The sequence below is a fragment of the Acomys russatus genome, chromosome 5 (assembly GCF_903995435.1).
Source record: "Acomys russatus chromosome 5, mAcoRus1.1, whole genome shotgun sequence".
In the NCBI taxonomy this organism is placed as follows: domain Eukaryota; kingdom Metazoa; phylum Chordata; class Mammalia; order Rodentia; family Muridae; genus Acomys; species Acomys russatus.
The window spans coordinates 66401213-66422319 of record NC_067141.1 but is presented as its reverse complement, the minus strand read 5'-3'; the positions used below and the strand labels follow the sequence as shown (position 1 = coordinate 66422319).

Here is a 21107-nt window from a genome sequence, read left to right as displayed (position 1 = left end):
CCCCTCGTCGTCCGCCCGAGCCCCTCCCCCGGCCCGGAGCCCCTCCCCGCGCTTCCCCTAGCTGAGTTCCCCTCCCTTCCCTTCCCTGCCCGCCCTCCCTCCGCCTCCTGCGCCCACAGCGTCGGCCAGCGCCGAGCCCCCAGGAGCCCGAGCGCGGCCCAGGGGCACCGCCGGCCCCTCCCCGGCGCGCTGACAGCAGGCCCGGCCCCCAGCCCGTGCCCTCGCCGGCGGGACACACCCCCAGCCGTCCTCTGCGCCGCCAGTTCCCGCCGGCCCCACCGGGCGGCAGAGAGAGCGGCCAGGCGAGCGGAGCGGGGCGGCGCGGGAGGGAAGGGGCGCGCGCGGCAGGCCCACGGGAGCAGCTTGAGGCGCACGGAGCCCTCGTGCCCTCCAGGACAGTCGCCTGCCCGGGAGCCGCAGCTTCGGGCACCCGGAGCCGGGGCGGCGAACGGCGCGTGGGGCAGGGGTGGCGCGTAGCCGCGGGGACTCGGGCAACGGGAGAAGGAGCCGGAACCCGGCCGGGATGAGTAGGTGACGCCGCCGGGGGGCGCCGCTCGCTTTGTGGGGAAGATGCTCGCCTACTGCGTGCAAGATGCCACTGTGGTGGACGTGGAGAAGCGGAGGAGCCCTTCCAAGCACTACGTGAGTATTGCTTCCCTGACCCGGGGGGCGTGAGGGGGGGCGCTGGCCAGTCCTGGAGATTCATACCCCCAGGAGCAGCCCTTGGCTCCGGAGTTTGTTCGTAGGGCTGTGATCTCTAGGGAAGCCTTTTCTGTCCTTCCTCCACTCCCCTGTCCTGGGTTTCTTTTTTTGGCATTGCAATTGGCAAGTGGCTGCCCTTGTCTGTTACAACGGTGAAGTCATGTGTCCGCCCGCCGCTTGGATGGATGGTGGGGGAAGCTTTCGTCAGCCCCTTGCGGAGCAGTTCCTTTGGGAAAGAGCATCTTTGCCGCGCTCCCTAGGGACACGGGGCACTCAGGCTCACTCGGCGTGGGATGCTTTCAATTGCTTTGAACGGAGACCCACGCTTCTCTTTCTCCTTATACGTTTGCTGCTCTGTCTGCACCGGCTGGAGACTGGGGATAGAGGAAGCGCTTTGCCCGCTGCCCGCTCCATCCACTCTTTCGCTTCGAGCTTTGATTTCCTTCTTGAAACCATTGTATCCCGCGGTGTGAGGAGAACTGTGGCCTTTCCTTTTATCCCTCCTCTGGACGTGACCCTTCGCCAGGGTCATTTCCTCATAAGTGATGGTCTAACTCTAGACACGAGTAGGCAAATGTGGTCTGTGGTCTCCGAGGCACGGTTGACTGCCCCGTCGCCCCTCCCCCTTCCTTACCCAAACTTAATGAGAAGCGGTTAAGGTTGACCAGCTGGGCTTCAGAGTGTGTGACAGTCCCCTTTCATCTCAGCCTGTCTTGTCTTCCAATCCTTCACACCTTTGGAAGTAAACACTGTCCTTGCTGCCTGAGGATGGCTTGCTGAGCTCTGGTCCTGGACTTGAGATAGAAGCGCCCCACAGTAAAGTACCGAAAGCACAGAAGACTTGCAGACAGTAAGCCAGCCTCTTATTTGCAAATTCGGCATTTAAAGGAGCATTTAGAATGCTCAGAGCATTAATTTTATCAATTAAAACAGGCTGTTGGTTGTTGCCCTAGACTGCACATTAGTCTCTGAAGTGCTTTTTATTTCCCTGATGGAAGGAGGCTGGGGTTTGTGGTGTAATACCAGCCTGGGGCTACTCTTTCTGCCTGCACCACAGCAGACCTGAAGGCAGAGTTCTCTACAGTTGAATGTTGGGGTTGGACCCAGGTTGGGAAGGAGGTTAAGAGTGATCCGAGAGGGAGGTAGGTAAGGGTTGGGGGTGGACTCCCTGATACAGAGTCAGGGATCCTTTGCAGTTTGGGCCAGCTGTTGTTGAAAGCTGCTCTTGCCTTTACAAAAAGACAAAACAAAAGCCCAAAGCTCCTCTAGGGGCTGAGGAGGCGGCAAAGTAGGAAAGCCCTTGACCAGCAAGTTTGAGGCACTTCTATAAATACAGAGAATAAAAAGAGAAAACTTTTAAAAGGCTTGGGTTACCAGGTGGTCACCTTGCTCCAAGGACAGGTGTCCATTTGTACACAACTTAGGGCTAAGCATGGTGCCAATGTTCTTGACCTTTTTTTTTTTTTTTTTTTGTGGGGAAGCACTGAATGCTGTTTTAAGGATTCTTTTTTTCAGCCTTCAGGTGAGGTCGGTACTGCTTTCAACAGATGATAGTCTCTGCCCTGAGACCCTAGCAGGTGCTTTTCCAACTCTGGATTTTCCATGAAACATTACATTTAGCTCTGAGCAGCTATGCCCAAGATTACAATGTAAGACACACTGGCTACAAACTAGCAGCTACCAGGACCAAGACCTGCTATCACAAGTGTTGAAAGGGCAGGATAGGCTAGTGTTTAGTCTCTCCTTACCTTGACCCACAAAGAGTTTGTCTGTGTAACAGCCTGGACTCACTTTTGTAGAACTGTCTGCCTCTGCCTCCCCAGTGCTGGGATTAAAGGCATGCACCATCACGCCCAGCTGTGTTTGGTCTTCTTTTTTTTTTTTTTTTAAGATTTGTTTATTTATTTATTATGTATACAGTGCTCTGCCTGCTTGTACCTCGCAGGCCAGAAGAAGGCATGAAGTCACATTATAGGTAGTTGTGAGCCACCATGTGGGTGCTGGGAATTGAACTCAGGACCTCCGGAAGAGTAGTCAGTGCTCTTAAAAGCTGAGCCATCTCTTTAGCCCCTGTTTGGTTTTCTCAAAGGGCGGGCTTACCCACTAACTGTGCAACATTTTGCACATTCTTTTTTTTTTTTTTTTAAAGATTTTATTTATTTTTATAGTATTCTGCCCCCATGTGTGCCTGCCAGAAAAGGGCAACAAATCTGCAGATCTCATTATAGACGGTTGTGTGCCATCATGTGGTTGCTGGGAATTGAACTCAGGACCTTTGGAAGAAGAGACAGTGCTCTTAACCTCTGAGCCATCTCTCCAGACCCCTGCACATTCTTTAAAACTTCAAGGACCTCAGTGTCCTTGTTTTGGAAGAAAAAATTTAAATCATTTTATATTACAGGTGTTGTGCTTGCATGCATGTCTGTTGACCACTTGCCTGCAGAAAGCCAGGAGAGGGTGTAGGATTCCCTGGATCTGGAGTTAGAGACGGTTGTCAGCTGCTGTGTGGGTGCTGGAAGTTGAACCGGGGGCCCTCTGGAAGAGCTGCCAGTGCTTGTAACTGCGCAACCGGGGACCCTCTGGAAGAGCTGCCAGTGCTTGTAACTGCGCAGCCATCTCTCCAACCGGTTTCCTCATTTTTAAAGTGAGGATAATAATAGTATGTATTACAGAGGGCTGTCGGGAGAATTAAATGACATCATCCCTGTGAAGGATGTAGCCCCATTCTCGATACACTCAGCAAATAGTAGCTAACTGTTGGTGAGAGTCTGACTAAGAAAGGTTTTGAAAAATAGCTGTTAATGGTCTGGCTGAGAGGAAGAGAGACGTGGCGCTTTAAGATTGATAATAAAGTGTACTGTTTGGGAAATACAAAAGAAGTCCTGTCTACTTCCCTTGAAATGATCATTTCCTCCATTTCTACAGACAGAGTGTTTCCTGGGTCATCTCCATTTCCGCATTCAGAATGAATGGATGATGGGATTCCTGGGGCAGAGGGTGATGTCACCTAGCAGATGGGATCACAAGAGTTCTAGAAAACAATGAAAGAGTGTGCTATATGATATGGCATTGTGGAGCTGGCTGGGCCAGACCCTTTACTTACAGATGAGGGAACAGGGAGTCACACGTGGGTTACTTACAGGGTAGCTGCCTGTGGTGTGTACTTTGTCCAGTCTGAAGTTGACAAGGAAGAGAGAAAGAAAGACATCACTATACACTTGGGGCACTTATACAGGGGTGCCCAATAATTGAAAGAGTCCAGTAGGGCTCTGAGGTGGTCCCCACTTGCCAAAAGGGCAAGTGTTGTGGATAAGGCACTCTGGTATGGTTAGCTGGCAGGACAAGTTGCACTCGAGTCACATGTGTCCTGGGAGACTCTACGCTGAAGAAGCGTGTCCCCTTCCAACCTCCCTGTGCTGGTGGCACGTGTTGAACCTGTGCTTTGGTGAATTGCAGAGCAGAGACTTTGATGCTGTGCGGGGTTAGCCAGGGCTTGCTGATGAGGGAGGCTTGGAGCCATGCAGGGGGAACAGGGCTGGGACCAGAGCAATGAAGACACATGTAAAGGTTCTCTCAGGACACCCAGCAGAGTGCGCGCGCACATCTTCACCAGGAGGGGCAGCTGCAGAAATCGGAGGCATCTGGTGCTCTGAAGTCTGTTTATGAGAGGCAGACAAGTAGCCTCCATCTTCCGTCGTGTGCATGGTGCAGCCAGCCCTCGGCTTCCTTCCTCGCTGCCAGCTCCTGCCTGGGGTGGGGCTGGGAAGGGTGAGCAGCTGTTGCTTGGGTTGGCCTCCGTGCCTGGGAGCTGGGCTTTCCGTCCTAGCTCTGTCCTAGCTCTCATGAGCTGTTCCTTGGGAGACCTTAGGCAAACTAACTGGCTTGGGCCTCAGACCCATTGTCTTTAGGATGGCCCTGCAGATGCCACAGCTGCCGGCATTGGAGAGTTTTCTGAACAGGGTTGTGAGGAGGAGCATAGCATTCTTGGCACTCACAGGTGTGCCCAGGTGTGTCTTGAGCCATATGGTGGTGCGGAGGAGCTTGTTTATCCAAAGCCAAGGAGGCATTATGTCTGTTTGGGTTTGGGAGGTGCTCTGCTTTCACAGTCATTTCCTTTCCTGAGTGTTTATTTCAGACAAATACCAGCGGGCGAGTGCTCTGATCCTCCCCAGGACTCTAGGGAATGCAAATAATAGCCAGTGTGAGCAGCTACCTTCCATGGTGCCCAACGCTAACAGGGAGCCCAATGGTTTCATCTACTGTACTGTGTACTGTAGTGTATGTGTGTGTGTGTGTGTGTGTGTGTGTGTGTCCACGAGAGTGTGTCCTTACTACAGATGGATTGACCAAAGCTTGGTGAAGTTAGCTAGTTGCTTGGGACTCCCAAGGAGAAGCCCAAGACAGGGCTCTTCCCACTTAGAGAGTGGCTGGTGAGGCCAGGCACAGGCCTGTAGACAGTGAGAGTGTGACACAGCGTGGTGTTCGAGGGCTGCCTTTCTAGAAAGGTTGCCCATCCTGTGCCACGAAACTGGCTTTGACTGGCCGTGGAGAGAGAGGTTCCTGGGAGAACAGTATCTGTCTCCAACGACTCCTGGAAAGATGAATGAAGGGTGGACCTCTGAAAATAACACATTTTCCCAGCATTTAGATCCCCATAGATTTGGGTTGTGGTCCCGGGAGTTGTGTTTTTTCAGGAATTGGCACCAAACTCATTCATTTCTCTGTTCTTCGTTTTTATTTTCTAAGCACTGAGATTATTGTTGTAGCCCCACAGGAGTGAGAAGTGCAGCCTCACATAGGAAAGAACCCTTTAAGGACTTGCATTTCAGAAGAAGTGCTATTGGACAGATTGGGGTTCAAATAGTGCCTCTGGCACTTCCTGACCGTACACGCTTGGACCAGTGACTCTGGGCTCAGTGTCCACACCCGTAGCCTCACGGCACTTTGGTGAAGTTTCTTGGCAGCCACTGCATACCGTTCCAAAGTACAACTAGGACCAGTGTGGGGAAGCTGAGAGAAAAGGCAAGACTAGGCTGAAAGGAAGGCCCAGCTGGTCAGAGCCTGAGTGGACACTGGCCTGCTTGCCCTGTGGAAAGCACCCAGCATATAAGACACCAGTAAACAGGGAGCAGCTGTTCAGGCCTGGAGGGGCTCCTGGCTGAGCAGCGGGGCCTAGTGATGAGTTCCTGGTAAGGGGAGAAGAAAAAGAAGGCGGGCTGGTAGAGAAGGGGAGGAATTGTCCCAGGTCCCAGGTAAGGACAAAAGGACAAGGAGGATTCTAGCCAGGACATGAGCACCACACACCTCATCTACCTCTTACACACTCTTACACACACACACACACACACACACACACACACACACACACTGTTTCTTCTCTGGAGAGGGAAGTGATCTATGGGTGATTCACAGGGCTGAGGAGGCTCCCTGTCCATGGAACAAGCAACCACATCCTTCAGACCGTTGGGACAGGGAGCAGAGCCAGCCCTTTCTCATGGCTCTGTTCAGAGTTGAGGGTGAGGGATTTGGTGTGTGTGTGGGGGTGGGGTGGGGGGTGGAGACGGTGTTCGGGTGGCAAACCAGGGTTGGAGTCGTCACCGTGTGTGGTGGCAGGCACAGGGGAAGGGAAGGGAAAAATAAACCTATTTGATGTCAAGCGAGCCCGCGTCCAGCTTCAGAAATATGAGCACCGGCTATTGCATTTTCCAAAGAGCTATTCTGGGGCCAGCTGAGTTAATGAGCAGTGGGGGTTGTGAGTTAGGGGAGTGCTGGGGGAACTTCTGACTTAGGGCTTGCGGAGCCATCCCTGGAAATTGCCTTCTAATTTCCTCATCCTGAGTCACTGACCAGTTTCTTGGCCAGAGAAGTCTAACAGGCAACCCTGTTCTCTTTTGCCTCCTAATTAAAGAAAATAAAACAAATAATAGGGTTATACATACGGTAGTCACATTTACTCGTCTTGAGTGCTGAGAATCCAGGAAAGGGATAATGGGCTGGGCCAGAACCCCAGGGACAGGAAGGACAAGGGGTGTGTGTGGGAAATGAGGTGGAGATTCTGGCTTTGGAAATCGGTTCTGAGGGCCAATGGTGTTCTCTGCCCCTGACAATTGCCAAAAATAATGGAAGCTTCCAACAGGGTGGTCAGTGTTTGGACAGGCTGATCTCCAGAGCGCAGGTTGCCCCCTGCCTGGTAGGTAGGGCTGCTGTTGTCTACAGGGTTCTGAGCTCTAGGCAAGCAGGTGAAAGAGAGGGTCAGTGGGCAGGCCACTGAGAGGCCTCAGATGACCTCTGGCAAGTCACTGTTGTAGCAGCAGGGACACACACACACACACACACACACACACACACACACACACACACACACACACACACACACGGCTGGCCACAGTCCAGCCAGGGCCTTGCAAAGCACAGCAAGCAGGGTAGGGACTGACCTGGGCAATCAGTTAGGGCCGGGCATGGCAACAGTGTGGAAACTGAAGGCATCTGATCTGGGCTTCCCGACACCAATGTCAGGGAGGTGGTTTTGTGCCGGTTTTATACATGTAGAAATGGAAGTTACACAGTTAGGATTCGCACTCAGGGTAATTCTGTGGCAAGGCCGTGGTTCTCACCTTGGCCCCTAATAAGTTGGTCAGCTGCCACTTGATTCCCTATCAAAGCTGAGTCCGGGCAAATCCAGACAGAATGTCCTGAGGCACTCAAAGGCTGGGATGCCCGGACTGTCTCCACCATGTACAGCCATGCCATATGGAACAAAGTTACTTGTGTCCCTGTGCCTCGGTTTCCTCATCTGCAAATACTGTAGGTGGAAATAGGACCTAGTTCCGTGATATTAAGTGAGTTCATCCTTATAAAGATTCTAGAACAGTGTCTGCATATCTGAAGTACAAGACCGCTATATGCCAAACTGGGTCAGTCTCAAAGCAGCCCAGAGCAGGAAGTTCTCTCCAAGAACTGGAGTTTCCAAGGGAGGCAGGCGGGTGGAGAAGGCAGCCCTCATGGTAGGGCTTGGGAAGGGTTGACTAGGGAAGACAGGAACCCAAATGGAATATAGTTCAGGAAAAGTGACACCCTGGAGAAAGGGACACCCTGCCAGGAGCACACCCTGCAGGGAAAGTGCACAGAACCCAGGATGAACGTGGGTGGGGAGAAAGGAGCATGTGATTAAGGTCAAGACCAGGTGCAAGGCCAGGTGTAAGGTCCTCCATGGCAGCCAAGGGGATTCCAAGCTCAGCTGGCAGACACCTCAGAACCTGGCTCTTCTCCTGAGGGATGGGGACAGAATAAGCAGATCGTTAGTGTGTTGGCGGCTCAAAACTAGCTGCAGGGGGTAGAGAGATATCTCAGTATGGAAAGTGTAAGCACCAGGACCTGAATTCAACTCCCAGATCCAATACATTAAAAAAAAAAAAAAAAAGCAGGATGGGGTTTGCTAGTCAGTTAGTCTTGCTATCTAGTTAGATAGCTGTCTATCTAGTTAGATAGCTAGATAGTTGGTTTTGTTTGTTTTGTTTTTTGAGACAGAGTTTCTCTGTGTTATCTTGATTGTCCTGGACCCCACTTTGTAGACCAGGCTGGCCTCAAACTCACAGGGATCCACCTGCCTCTGCCTCCTGAGTGCTGGGATTAAAGGCGAAGGCTACACTTTTTATTTTATCTTTTTTAAGGACAATGATAGTGGGGATATAATTTTTAGGACAATGATAGACCTTGCTGTAAGGGTGTGGGCTCAGCAGGTCAAGATGTCTGCCACCAACTCTGACAGCCTGATTTTGAACCCTGTTCCTCACATGATGGAAGGAGAGAACTGATTTCTGCAAGTTTTTTTTTTTTTTAAATTTTTTTAGGTTTCTCTGTGTAGCCTTGGCTGTCCTGGAGTTGCTTTGTAGACCAGGCTGGCATAGAACTCACAGCGATCTGCCTGCCTCTGTCTCCCAAGTGCTGGGATTAAAGGCATGCGCCACTATGTCTGGCAGCTTCTGCAAGTTTTTTATGACTTATACTGAGTACATATGCGTACTTGTATACACACACACACACACACACACACAATGTGCATGCACAAATGTAATAAAAAAAAGTGGATGGTGTCTAAGAAACAACATTGGAGGTTGACATCTGCCTTCCACACATAAATGCGTGAACATGCACGTACAGCACATGCAAAGAAAGAAAGGGAGGCAGAGGGGCAGAGGAAAAGTGATGGGAACATCCAGGAGTGAGGAGGTAGCTGCTTGTGCATGTGTGCGTGTGTGCGTGTATGAGAGAGACGTGGGACAGGGGCAGCAGCATTTCAGAGGAATACTTTCCACCCATACTGTCTGGCAGCAAGAAAAAGGCAGGGCTTTCCCTGTAGTCTCTGAGACCTAATTCTGAATAGCTCAACGGGAGTCCAGATGGATGCCTGGAAAGTCCCAGGGTCGCTCTGAAACATCCACCCATCAGAACTCAAGTTTTACATACAGTGCTTCATACTACCTCTCCATTCATTTGATCCCCTCCCATGCACCCATGTATTGCAGTAGCCTGAGTCTTTAGGGGATTGTCCTAATAGAAATAACAGCTAATGGTCAGGAATACTTTCTTTAAAAAAAATTAAAATTGCTTCTTTGACAGTTTCATACATGCATACAAAGTGTCATGATCCATTCCCTCCCCTTCCCCCAATCCTCCTTCCCCCTCCCTCCCCCTCCCCCATTCTCCCTCCCTCCCCCTCCCCCATCCTTCCTCCCGCCTAGCCATATGTCCCCTCCCACCTTCATGTCCTGTTTTTCCTTCCATAACTCACTGAGTATATTTAGTATTTCTCACTACTGCATGCATGTGGGGCCATCCTTTGGAGCACGGGCAACCTACCAGGGGCCACACTTAAAAAAACTGTCTCTCAGTTCGGATAAGGTATCACTTGTCAGTAGCATCTCAGCTAGGGTGGGTGGGTCTCCTGAGCCTCTCCCTCACCCATGTTGGAATGCTGACTGATTTGACATCGTTCAGGTAACCCCAGCTGTTCTGTTCTGAGTTCATGAGTGCAGTGGTCCCATCATATCCAGAGGACAGCGGTTCCCAGTACTCCTCCCAGCCTTTGGGTCTTTGTGTTCTCTCTGCCTTGTCTTCCCATGTTCCCATGTGTTGATGGTGGTGGTGGTGGTTTTGTGTAATACTTCATACGTGCTGAGGGATGTTCAACAGATAACCTCATACCGTAGAGCTGCTGCTGGCACCCACACTGTACAGGTGAGGACCACACTGTACAAGTGAGGACCACACTGTACAGGTGAGGACGGGAGGCTTAGGGAGCCGCAGGCTAATGGTACCCACACTGTACAGGTGAGGACGGGAGGCTTAGGGAGCCGCAGGCTAATGGTACCCACACTGTACAGGTGAGGACAGATGCCTCAGAGCCGCATCCACTCCTAGACACCTTGGAGAGTGGAAACTGCACCAACTGAAACCCTCACCCAGGTTCCAGGATTCCAAAACCTACCCTGCCCCACAGAGTTTCTGTAGCTTCCAGATGACACGCCTCACTCCCAGAAAGACTAGATGAGGCCTAGCTGCTTGGCTTCTCAAACTGTGACACTTGCGACGTGTCACTTTCCCCTTTCAAAATCCATTTGCCTATCTAGAAATGGCTGCTGCCTTTTGGGTCTACCTTACAGAGCTCCTCAGAATGTGTGCGAGGGCCCTTCCCCTCCCCCAATTTCCCAAGCTGCTTCTTAATCATTTGGCACTGGTAATATTTTTAAGTGCCTCCCCCAACCCCCGAGACAGGGTTTCTCTGTGTAACTTTGGCTGTCCTGGATTCTCTTTGTAGACCAGGCTGGCCTTGAACTGACAACAATCCGCCTACCTCTGCCTCCCAAGTGCTGGGATTAAAGGCATGCGCCACCATGCCCGACACGGCACAGGTAATTTAAAAAAAAAAATTTATTTATTATGTTTACAGTGTTCTACTTGCAGGTCAGAAGAGGGGACCAGATCTCATTATATATGATTGTGAGCCTCCATGGGTGGCTGGGAATTGAACTCAGGGCCTTTGGAAGAACAGCTAGTGCTCTTAACCTCTGAGCCATCTCTCCAGTACCCTGGCACAGGTATGATAGAAAGCTCTTCCAGATACCTGGGGACTTTCTCAGCAAGGCTTACCTGACCGGCGATTTCCTGAGACGGGTCATGGCCAGGGCTGTCTTGGGGGGACACTGGGGACACATTGGCTCCTCAGTGAAGATCTTCTGGAGTACAACCTTTGAGATTACTTTCTTTTTTCCATTCCTGCTGCCGTTACCTGAGGGGGGAAGTGACACCCAGGTGGCTGAGTTAGCAAAGAGGAAACAGCTGTGTTTTCTGCCCCTGCACTGGGCTTTCTTTGGCCCTCTGCTGTCACTTCCCTTTGTCCAGTAAGGAAACTACCCTTCCCAAGCCTGGGCGGGGCACGCACACATGGGATGGGGCAGAGTCCTTTCCTCTGTGTGCTTTGCCGGCGCTAAGTCAGTGAGGGCGTCTGATCCATCTCTGGGATCCCCAAAGCGTGCGTGACCTCCAGACCTGTCGGAAAGTGATCACTCTTATCAGATCTGACCAGAGCTCCAGGGAGGAAGGGGTGGCCATGGTGAATTTACATCCTAGGTGGGGTAAGGAACAGAAGGCCTGTGGGTGGTTTTGAACCATTGTCCTTTATTGTGCTGTGCCTAGTAGAGTACCCTCCATGATCAACTTATCTACTTAGTTGATGGAGACATTGGCCTGTGTCACATCACCGCCAGTCACTGCATAGCCACCATGCATGCTGTGCCGGCCACCTGCGAGCCTCTGGCTTTTAATCAGAATTTGCCTTTCTGAAGCCGTTGGACTTTAAGGCTCCAGTTTAGAGAGTGGAGATTTCATTGTCAGTTAAGGACATATTCAGGCATGTTTGTCCCCTCCCCTGACCTGTGCCTGGTCTCATCTGTCACTGTACTTCACACACTTGGACCCTTTCCAGGGTTGCCCCAGGGGTCATGGGGACTTCTCCTGACCCACGTGCTGTCCTATGGGATGTGCCCCTCGTTGGGAACCGTGCCGTACAGTTTTGCCTACCTAGGGGGTTCTTCATGAGAAGGGGTTGCCCCTGTCCTTTGAAGGAGCTCCTTTGTAAACATTTCAGGGTAGGAACCAGTTCTGATCCAGCTTTATTCTGTTTCCTGGTGGCTGAAACCCAAAAAGCTATTTTAAGGGACTTGCCTGTGTGGGAGCATTTCTGTGTGTGGGACAGAAGAGGAGGAGGCCTAGCTGCCTGGCACGGGGCTGGCACTGAGGCTCCGAGAGGGAAGCTGCCTCCTGAGTTCACCTTCCAGGCTGGGGCCAAGGGTGTGCTGCGGTACAGACCGGCTTCTGGTGGGGGTACCGACTCTGACCGGTGAGACTCGGGTATGCAGAGACGGCTGCCGGTTCCAGCCCCAGTGGGTCGGTCTGCTGATCCTTCTCACACATAGTTAAAGTCACGTGGAACGATGCCTGAGCTTTGGTTTCAAGCCGGGATTAATTATTCACGTTAGTCATCTCTCATTGGCAACTTGAGCAAAGCGTTTCCCACTGTGGTTTCTGAGAGTGGTAGGCCCTGGGAAATGGCCGCGCTGAGTCAAGAGAAAGTGTGCAGGGGAGCCGCTGCTAAGTGCAGCCAGTGGCCTGGGCTTCTTCTGTCCCTGGTAGTTAAGTGGTGGAAGCCAAGCTTTAAACCCAGACGACTGCAGTAAGAGAGAAGGGTTCTCTGCTGTATAACTGAGAGTTGGCGGAATGACCTGGTCAATGGGCTAGAGGCAAAGGAGGTGGGTCTCCATGAGTTCAAGGCCAGCCCGGTATACAAAGAGAGTTCCAGGTTTAGGACAGCCAGGGTTGTATGGAAAAAAACTTAAAAAAAAAAAAAAAAGAAAAAAAGCAGGACATGGTGGTGCAGGCCTTTAATTCAAGCACTTGGGAGGCAGAGGCAGGTGGATCTCTGTGAGTTTGAGGCCAGCCTGGTCTACAAAGAGAGTTCCAGGATAGCCAGGGCTATTACACAGAGAAACCCTGTCTCAAAAAAACCAAATAAATAAAAATAAAAATATAACACCTCGGATGGTTGTTGATTCTCTGTGGTGATCAAATGTTTAATAAGTGTCAGCTGCTGTTATTCCCATGTTTACCATCCTTCACGATTCTGCTCAGTTTTTGTTACCTTCTGGAACCATCTGGAAGCTTCCTTGACTTCACTTCTTCAGATACTACCTGTAGGGTCTTAGGGTTTTGATTGACGTCAGGTTGTTCAGCTCTTAGCCAGCTGTCATTTATCTGTCCAGTATATGGATGTTTCCTATGCTCCAGGCACTGTGAGCACAACGGGGCAGGCAAGAAGCTTCTCCCTGCGCAGTTGACATACAAATAAAAGATTAAAAAATATACTATATATTAGATGGGGGATAAATACCGTAGCGTGAACTAGAGCAGAGTGAAGGCTGCAGGTGAGGCTGTTTTGGAGGTCCCTGTGGTAGTGTATAGAGGGGGCAGGGGTAGCCCTCTGTAGCCATGAGGCAGTGAGGCCTGTGGGCATTTGAGGGAGAAGGGACCAACAAGTGCTAAGGCCTTGAGGTAGAACTGCAGCTGCCCATTCCAAGGAGGAGCAAGGAGGCTGGATGGTGCGCATGTGCACGTGCACACACAGGCACAGCCAGCTGACAGAGCAGGATGGAGTCTCTGTCCCTCCCATCCTGGGGGTGGTGTGCTCTGCTCTGCTCTGCTCTGGCGGCTTCCTGATGACTTATTGAAGACTCAAACTGGCTCAAACGTTGCTTGGAGGTGATCCTGACCCCTGAGGAACATGCAGTCAGCAGTGCCGTGGCTAGGGCCCCCAGGGTCCCCCCCGCCAAAGCATTGCACTCTATAGGGAAGTTTATCTGCTCCAAGTTAATCTTAAGGCTCCTGTGTGAGGTGCTGCAGGAAAGCTGCGAGCAGGAGAGGGATTGTTGTGCTGTGAGTGACCACAGCAGTCTTGCATTTTTCACATCGCTCGCTTTCCAGGAGAGGCTCCAGGTTGTGACAGGCCCTGGATGACTGTGGCAAACCTGTGGACTGAGGCTTCTCCGGCCTATGGAAATCTTTCCTCTCAGCCCACTTTTATTTACCACAGCTGTGGAAGCCGCCTGTTCAGATGTCGAAATGCACATTGCTCCCAGTGTGCTGTTGTCAAGAGATGTCAAGATGCTCTCAGCGCTGCTCACGGAAACATCTGTTCTCCTTGGAGCAGATAGATGTGTAGCCTGAGAACCAGGTGTCTCTGTTCATTAACTCCGTTATGGCCTAACCTGGGAGCCTAAATCTGCTGTGTGATGGCCAGGGAAGTTGTCTTCCAGGGGGCTAAATAACGAATATCACAATGCCGATGATGGCCAGTCTGGTGTGTGCCCACTTTCCTAAGCACCCTGACTTGGTTAGTCCTTTCCACAGCCCTGTGAGAAAGGCACAGCCCGGTCCTTGCTGTGCTGCCAAGGGACCAAGAGGCAAGAAGAGATTGATTTACCAATGGTCACCAGCCAGGGAAGAGGTAGAGTGGGGACTAAGGCCAGGCAGGGACACCAGAATCCTCTGAGAGCTCCCTAGCCTCCCAGAGACTCCTACTCACCAGCCATGCCACACCGCCGCCTAGGCTGGCAGCACGCAGATCTCTACTTGAAAGAGGGTGTTAACAAGCATCTGAGTGAGAGGACAAAAGCCACAGGAGGCTAGCCCCTCTCTTTTCCCTAGACAGGAAAAACCATTTGTTATGGGAACTCCACACTGCAGGGAGTGGCTTTGTTGTGCGAGGTTGTGTTCCTGGGCTATTTACAAGTCAGGGTGGGGACCCTGTTGGTGGAGGCCCATTTATGGTGTCTAGCGAGATACTTTTGACACCCTGGCCAGCAGGAGGAAGGCCAGCAGGTGGCTGGGGCCCTGCTTTCCTTGGGAGAGGGGAAACCGACATTTTACCCTGCTCAGTTTATCTTTGGAACTAAACAGGTCTTAACTAGTCCTTAGGCCCCAAAATAAACAACAGCTGTTGTTGGCTCCACTGTTGCTAAGGCCAGTCTATCAACAGCCTTAGGCTCCTGCTTAGCCTTGACTCCTTTGGGATCAGTAGCTCTGGGCTTGGGATCATTAGCCTCGCACTACAGAGCCTGCCTTCTCCCAGCCTAATAACCACTCTCACTGCCCTCATGCCTTTCTGTCCTAGGATGAGGCCAGGGTCCATAGGATCCAGAGTCCTGAATCACCTCAGTCCTTCTCTGTCACTTACTAACCTAGTGACCTTGAACAAAGAGTATAACTCTGAGGCTCAGTTTCCTTTGTAAAAGCAGCTAATGTTGCAGGATGTCATGGCACAGTGCAAGTTTTACACACACACACACACACACACACACACACACACACACACACACATCTCAGATATGATGTATTACAAGCCTCAAGTTTGCACTGTGCCAGGATGACCTTGAACTTCTGATCCTCTGGCTTCCACTTCCAGAATGCTGGAATTCCAGACGTACGGATGCCACCAACCCATATTGGTCAAGCTGGCTGTCTTCTCCGGCCCTGGTAGAGTTATTGAAGACTGACTGCCTGGTTTGAAGTTGAGTTTTGCCACTCAGAAAGTAGCTGTGTGGTCTTTGGGGGAGCTGCTGATGCTTCCTGCACCTCAATTTTCTTGCCTGTGAGGAGGGATGACAAATGTGTATAGAACACTCAAAATTGTCAGGTGTGGAGGAAGATCTATCTGGGGCATAGAGCTGCGTATTACAAGGGGTTCTTCCCGAGTCAGGTCAAGCACCGGTCACTTGTGTGCGAGGGGGGTGACTCACTGGGTCCAGGCTGCTCAGGTCATTTGCGTGTACTTGTCTCCTTTCTGTGGTCAGAACTTCTTAAGGGCAAGGATCCACACCTGCAAGGTGGGCTGGGGGCAGAGTAGGGACTTTCTTCTTGGCGGTGTCTTCCTGGGAGCAGAAGATGGCGTGTGGGGCTGTGAGCCTTGTCTCCTACTGGCCAAGCCTGTGGGGGTGCTTTCCCGGCTGCCACTGTGAGTCAGCTTGCTGTGATGGCTTCTCCCTGGTTCCTTATTCTGAGGAACTCCTGCCATCTTGGCTTTGTGCTTGCTTTCAGCCTTCAGGGTTAGGTCTTGAAAGATTGTATGAGAACCCCCATGAGAGCAGCCAAACAGAGAACTCATCATTTGCAAATAGAGAAAAACAAACAACAACAACAAAAATCTCACCTGACATTTAGTCCTGCGTGTGTTTGGCCCTGGTGCCAGGTGACACTGTGAGCACTCCAGGTGCCAGGTGACACTGTGAATACCCCAGGCTCCTAGGAAAAAGACCTGGCTGTGTACTTTTCCCCCAAGAGCCTGGTCCTTTAAGAGAGGTAGCAGGCATGGGGGGGGGGGGGGCAGGGCGGGGAGAGGCACTCACCCCCATGGCCTTTGTCAGTTTTTGTTCAAGAAGAGAAGGCTATATGGTTCCATTTTCAACACCTGAGGTTGCTGCTCCCTCGGATAGACAAGGGAACAGAAAGAGGCCATGTTCCAGAGAGAAATGAGAATAGGAGTTCAAGGCTTTGGACCCAGACTGCCAGTTCACAGTTCAGCTGCAGCATTTCTGCCCTGTGGCCTTGGGGAGGTCCCTTAGTCATACAGTGCTCCACTTCCCTCTCCTTCGGTAGACCGGAACCACCGGGTGGCATTGTTGGGAAGATTGAATGAGACTAGGAAGGGCGCTAAGGCAGAGTCCTGCCATCTTTGAGTAGACACAGCAGGTGGCATCAACTTCCCAGAAGCCCCGGGCTTCCAGGGTCTGATGGGCATATATTTAGAACACTTGAGAGGGCCACGTGGTGTCTGTGACAAAGACATCCTAGGGGGAGGGCAGCCTGCAGGTGAGGGAATGCCAGCCCTTTTCCTAGCTGTCTAAATGTGAGCTGGTGCCTTACTCTGTCCTCTCTGTTTCCTCAGATAGCTGGACCTTCTTTGTTGGATTGCTCTGAGAATCATTGAGGGCACAAAAGCACGCATGGGGTTCTCTGTGATAAGCATTTAGCCAGCTGTCAGGCATGAAGAGGGGTCTTCATGTCAGGTAGGGCTCACGTAGACCAGGGAGCTTGCTCGGTCCGTGTACCTGGACCTGGGAATGGCCATGGGAAGGTGATAGCGTGTTCTCAGCCCATGGGGTGTACTTGCAGGTGATAGAGCGAAGTTAGCGTGAATTTCAATCAGTGGCTTAAGGTCTGAGCCCACCTAAAGCAGCAAACTTCTCCTGGTAGCAAGTGGTGGAGCTAGGACTGGAAACATTGAGCCTAGGGCCCCCAGGCCAGACGCTTTGGTGCAGGGTCTGGCCTTCTCGTTCGTCACAGAGAAGTTGGAAAAGACTTGATAGACACAACATTTCTGGGGGCTCATCGGGGATAGATGTGGCCAGTGCAGGCAGGAGCTATGGAAGTGGAGCCTCGGAAGTGAAGGACTCTGACCTTGTGCAGGTTCCAGGAAAGAAATCAACAGAAAAAGCTCTGGGAGAAGGTGGGCATCCAGCTTGGGCATCATAGGCCGGGAGGCGCAGTATAAGGAGGCGTAGGTCCTGCCTGCTGGCCTCTGCGCCCACGAGGAGACATACATGAGGGAGACGCTGTGTGTTATGAAATTTCTGCCTGCAAAACAGGGAATGAACATTAAAAGCTTCCTGTTTGGAATGATCTGTTGAAAGTTTCTTATCTGTATGGCCTAGGAAGCCAATAACTGATACAGTGAGGCTGCAGTGTATTTTAAAGCTGCAAGCACTATGCTGGGCAGAATCTAAACTGCTACTAATCTACTAGTAAACTAAAATAAACTACTCTAATCCTATGGCCTCAAAACCTACATATATCCCAATCACTTGCCAATCTGATCATCCTCGGTGGCGTCTCTCTCCCCACGTGTTGACTGTCCAGAAGTTTGTTCCTCCAACCTCTCCTCGAATCCCCGCCTTCAACTGCCTGTCCTTCTGCCCTGCTGATTGGCTAAACAGTGCTTTATTGACAACTGTCATATCCACTCAAGGCATTCTTCCACAATGATGGGAGTGGGGTGGGGGCACGGAACAGGTGTTCTTAAGTTGGTAAAAGCATTTTTGAGACAATAAAAGAGGAGTGTGTGTGTGTGCGCGCGCGTTTATGTTTGAGTGTAAAATGGTGCATGTGTGTGCTGGGTGATGGGGTGTGTGTGTGCATATTGCTGTATATACATGTCTGTGGCCTTCTGTGTATGTGTGTGGTGCGTGATACAGTGTGGGGTGTATGTGTGCATATTGCTGTGTATCTGTGTCGGTTCTTTGTGTATGTGTGTGATGAAAGCTGTCTGTGATCATCTTCTCTTCCTCTGAGCTCCCTGTAGTAGGGCTAAGGAGTCTGTAGAAAGAGTTTGGCAGTCCCTTCCCTGCAACTTTGTGCAAGCCAGGGTTACACTGGCCGGGGTTAACATCCCTTTGCTAGGGAGAAAGCTGAGGATCAGAGGCTAATGTCAGTCGTTCGAGGAACACATTTAGTACATTTAGTAGTGCAGGCACTGGGCCAGTCTTTGCCCCTGTGTTATTCCTTGCCCAGAAGAAAGTCCTTCTCTTTCTACCGAAGACCCGCAGCCCTGGAAGCCTGATTTCTAGTTGAATCAGGAAAATGCGTGACCCCCAGGGCTGCGAGAAAGCAAGGGAAGACCTGGGGAGTGGCAAGAAAAAGCTGAGGAGGACCAAGGGGCGGATCCTGAGGGTAACCCTAGTTAGTAAAGAAAGTTGTGCCTTAGGCCCTGGGAGTAAATATCACCTCCGTTTCTCAGGCACCTGTGGCGGTGTCACTGTGTGGTCTAGCCTTGGAGAAGGAGGTGGCAGAGGCCCAGACTGTGTCGGTCTGGATCCTTGGAGAGAATGGAGGGTGATTTTTGGTTAGTGTGAGTTTCTGAGCAGGCAGTGGTGGCATCTGGAGTGGCCCAGCTATTTTTCCTGTGAGAGCAGAGAACTCCAGAGAAGCTGTGAGCACAGGGGACATTCAGCTAGGGCATTTGGGCGGTTTCGTTCTGGAGAGGACCTTCTTTGGCCAGCCCAAAACCAGCTCCTCGAAGAAGCAAACAGACCATGTTTGTGGCCCCAAGAATTTTTCAGTGGTCACTTCTGCTCACCTTCACCCCACAATGAGTTTAGCATTAGTCAAGGCTAGCTCTGGGAAGCAGGGAACTCACCCACGACAGTCTGAACAGTACACATTTTCAAAAGTCACTCTGTACTAAGAGGCCAGGCTGTGTATATTCGTGTGTATGTCAGGACGTGTTGAACTCTGTATACTGTGTCAGTTTAGATTGGGATATCGTGCCATAGTGCCCTGGTCATGAGTGGCAGGGCTTCTGGAGTGGGAGACCCTAACCAACCATGTGATTTGGGGACAAATTCCTTACTCCTGCCCCCCCCCCCCCCATCAGTTTTTTTTCTTTGTAAAATGGCGCTAAAAGCATAGGCTCATAGATAGTCAGTGGGCGGCCCAGAGATAAGATCAGTGGTAGCTTGGTGGGTGTGATGGTGCCTGTATTCTCAGTTCCTGGGTGGCAGAGAAAAAAGGATCAAGATCCCAAGGCCAGGCTTAGCTGCATGGAATACAGGAGGCCCTGTTTTCTCGTTAGTATATTTGTCAACTTGATACAAGCAAGGGCCATCTGGGAGCAGGGACCCTCAACTGAGAAAATACCTCCTCCATCAGATTGGCCTGTAAGCAAGTCTGTGGGAGCATTTTCTTGACTAATGATTGATTGGGGTGGGCAGCCTGCAGTGGGTGGTACTAACCCTGGGCAGGTAGTTCCCAGTTATATAAAAGAGCAAGTTGAAGCCAGGCAGAAGTACTTGGGAGGCAGAGGCAGGATCTCTGTGAGTTCGAGGCCAGCCTGGCCTACAAGCAAGTCCAGGACAGACAAGGGTACACAGAGAAACCCTGTTTTGAAAAAAATAAAATAAAATACGTAATTTAAAAAACAAAAAGCAAGTTGAACAAGCCATGGGGAGCAAGCCAGTAAGCAGAGCGTTCTCCATGACCTCTATTTCAGTTTCTGCCTTAAGGTTCCTGCCTTAATTTAAGTTCCTGCCTTGCCTTCCTGTCATATGGACTGTGATGAAATAACCCTCCCCCCCGCAAGTTGTTTCTGGTCCTGGTGTTTTTCACAGTCATAGAAACCCACCTCATACAGCCTGTCTCCAAAAAACAAGGGGAAGAGGGAGAAAGGCGGGTGGGGTGGGGAGGTGCGGGTAGGGGGGAGGAAGGAGAGATGGAAAGATGGAGAGGAATGAATCAAAGGTAGAAACAGAGTGGACAGTAGGGGCTGGTGTCCTCACTGAACTATCCTCGGTGGAGGCTAGCCCATGTCAGTGATGCTAGTCATCCCCCCTGTACCCCAGCTTTGAGACCAGCTTTCTTGAGAGATAATTCCTTTAGTGCGCAATTGGCCCAGGGAATCTGTCTAGTTGAATGATTTATTTATACTGTTCACAGTGTTACACAGCTGCAGTGTGATAATCAATTGCAGAACATGTCATGATATCTCGCACCCCCCCCCCCACCACCAAATTGGTCCCCAGCCCCTGGCAACTGTTAACACACTCTTTGTCTTTGTACTGGTATTTTCTAGACGTCACATATAAACCCAGTCATCTGTTATGTGGTCTTTTATGACTGGCTTTCATTAGGAATACTTTCATCCATGTCACCTTTCAGATGGCTTACTTGGGGGGCTCGATTCATTCCTTGGGGGCACAGATCTTGGCTATGACTAGCAGGGCCAGCCCTTGGTTGCAAGTGCAGGCTACACTGGAGCCACCCACCCCCACCCCCCTTCCCCTATGAGCCGTTGCCCCTTCCTCAGCCAGCACTCAAAGGTTGGGTCCCTCAGTATAGGTCTTGCTGTCCTGCTGCTGTGCTGTACTTCCTCTGGCCCCGGCAGAGCTGGCGGGGGGAGGGGTGGAAACTGCACAAGGCCCTCACTGATCTGTCCTCCCAGGGACCTTCTTTCCGGTAGGGGGTGGGGAGAGAGACAGAATAGCATCTTTATTTGTTTTTAATATCGCCCAGCTCCCCCAAACCCTTTCTTTACTGAGCTCTGGTCACCATAGTTTCAGTCGGACTCTTCCCTTGAGGCTCAGGGCTATGTGGCTTCTCTCTTGGGAAGTCCAGAGTGCTTTGGATTGCTCCAGTGTGAAGTTGGGCTCTGTTTGTTCTTCCTCTAGTTGGAGCTGGGCCAGCACAAAGCTGGCACATCCTTTAGGAGGCATTCAGCTGCAAGTAACACAGCCATGGCAGAACCGCCTTAAGCATATGGAAAGGCATTATCTCTCGAGTGTGCGCCTCACAGTTTATAGGCAGGG

The 21107-nt window shown here is 51.3% G+C and overlaps 1 protein-coding gene across 3 annotated transcripts in view; it reads left to right on the top strand.

Annotated features, from left to right (window-relative positions):
• The first annotated feature begins 225 nt into the window (after window positions 1-225).
• The window catches only part of Sh3pxd2a (SH3 and PX domains 2A), a 197635-nt gene continuing 176753 nt past the window's right edge, over window positions 226-21107 (top strand). Inside the window, exon 1 of one of the 3 annotated variants that reach the window (XM_051146743.1) lies at window positions 226-642. In XM_051146743.1, the coding sequence (XP_051002700.1) occupies window positions 571-642 (72 nt within the window). In that variant the 5' untranslated portion in view covers window positions 226-570. The remainder of the gene's footprint in view (window positions 643-21107) is intronic. The other 2 variants (XM_051146740.1, XM_051146741.1) reach the window with 2 other exon arrangements.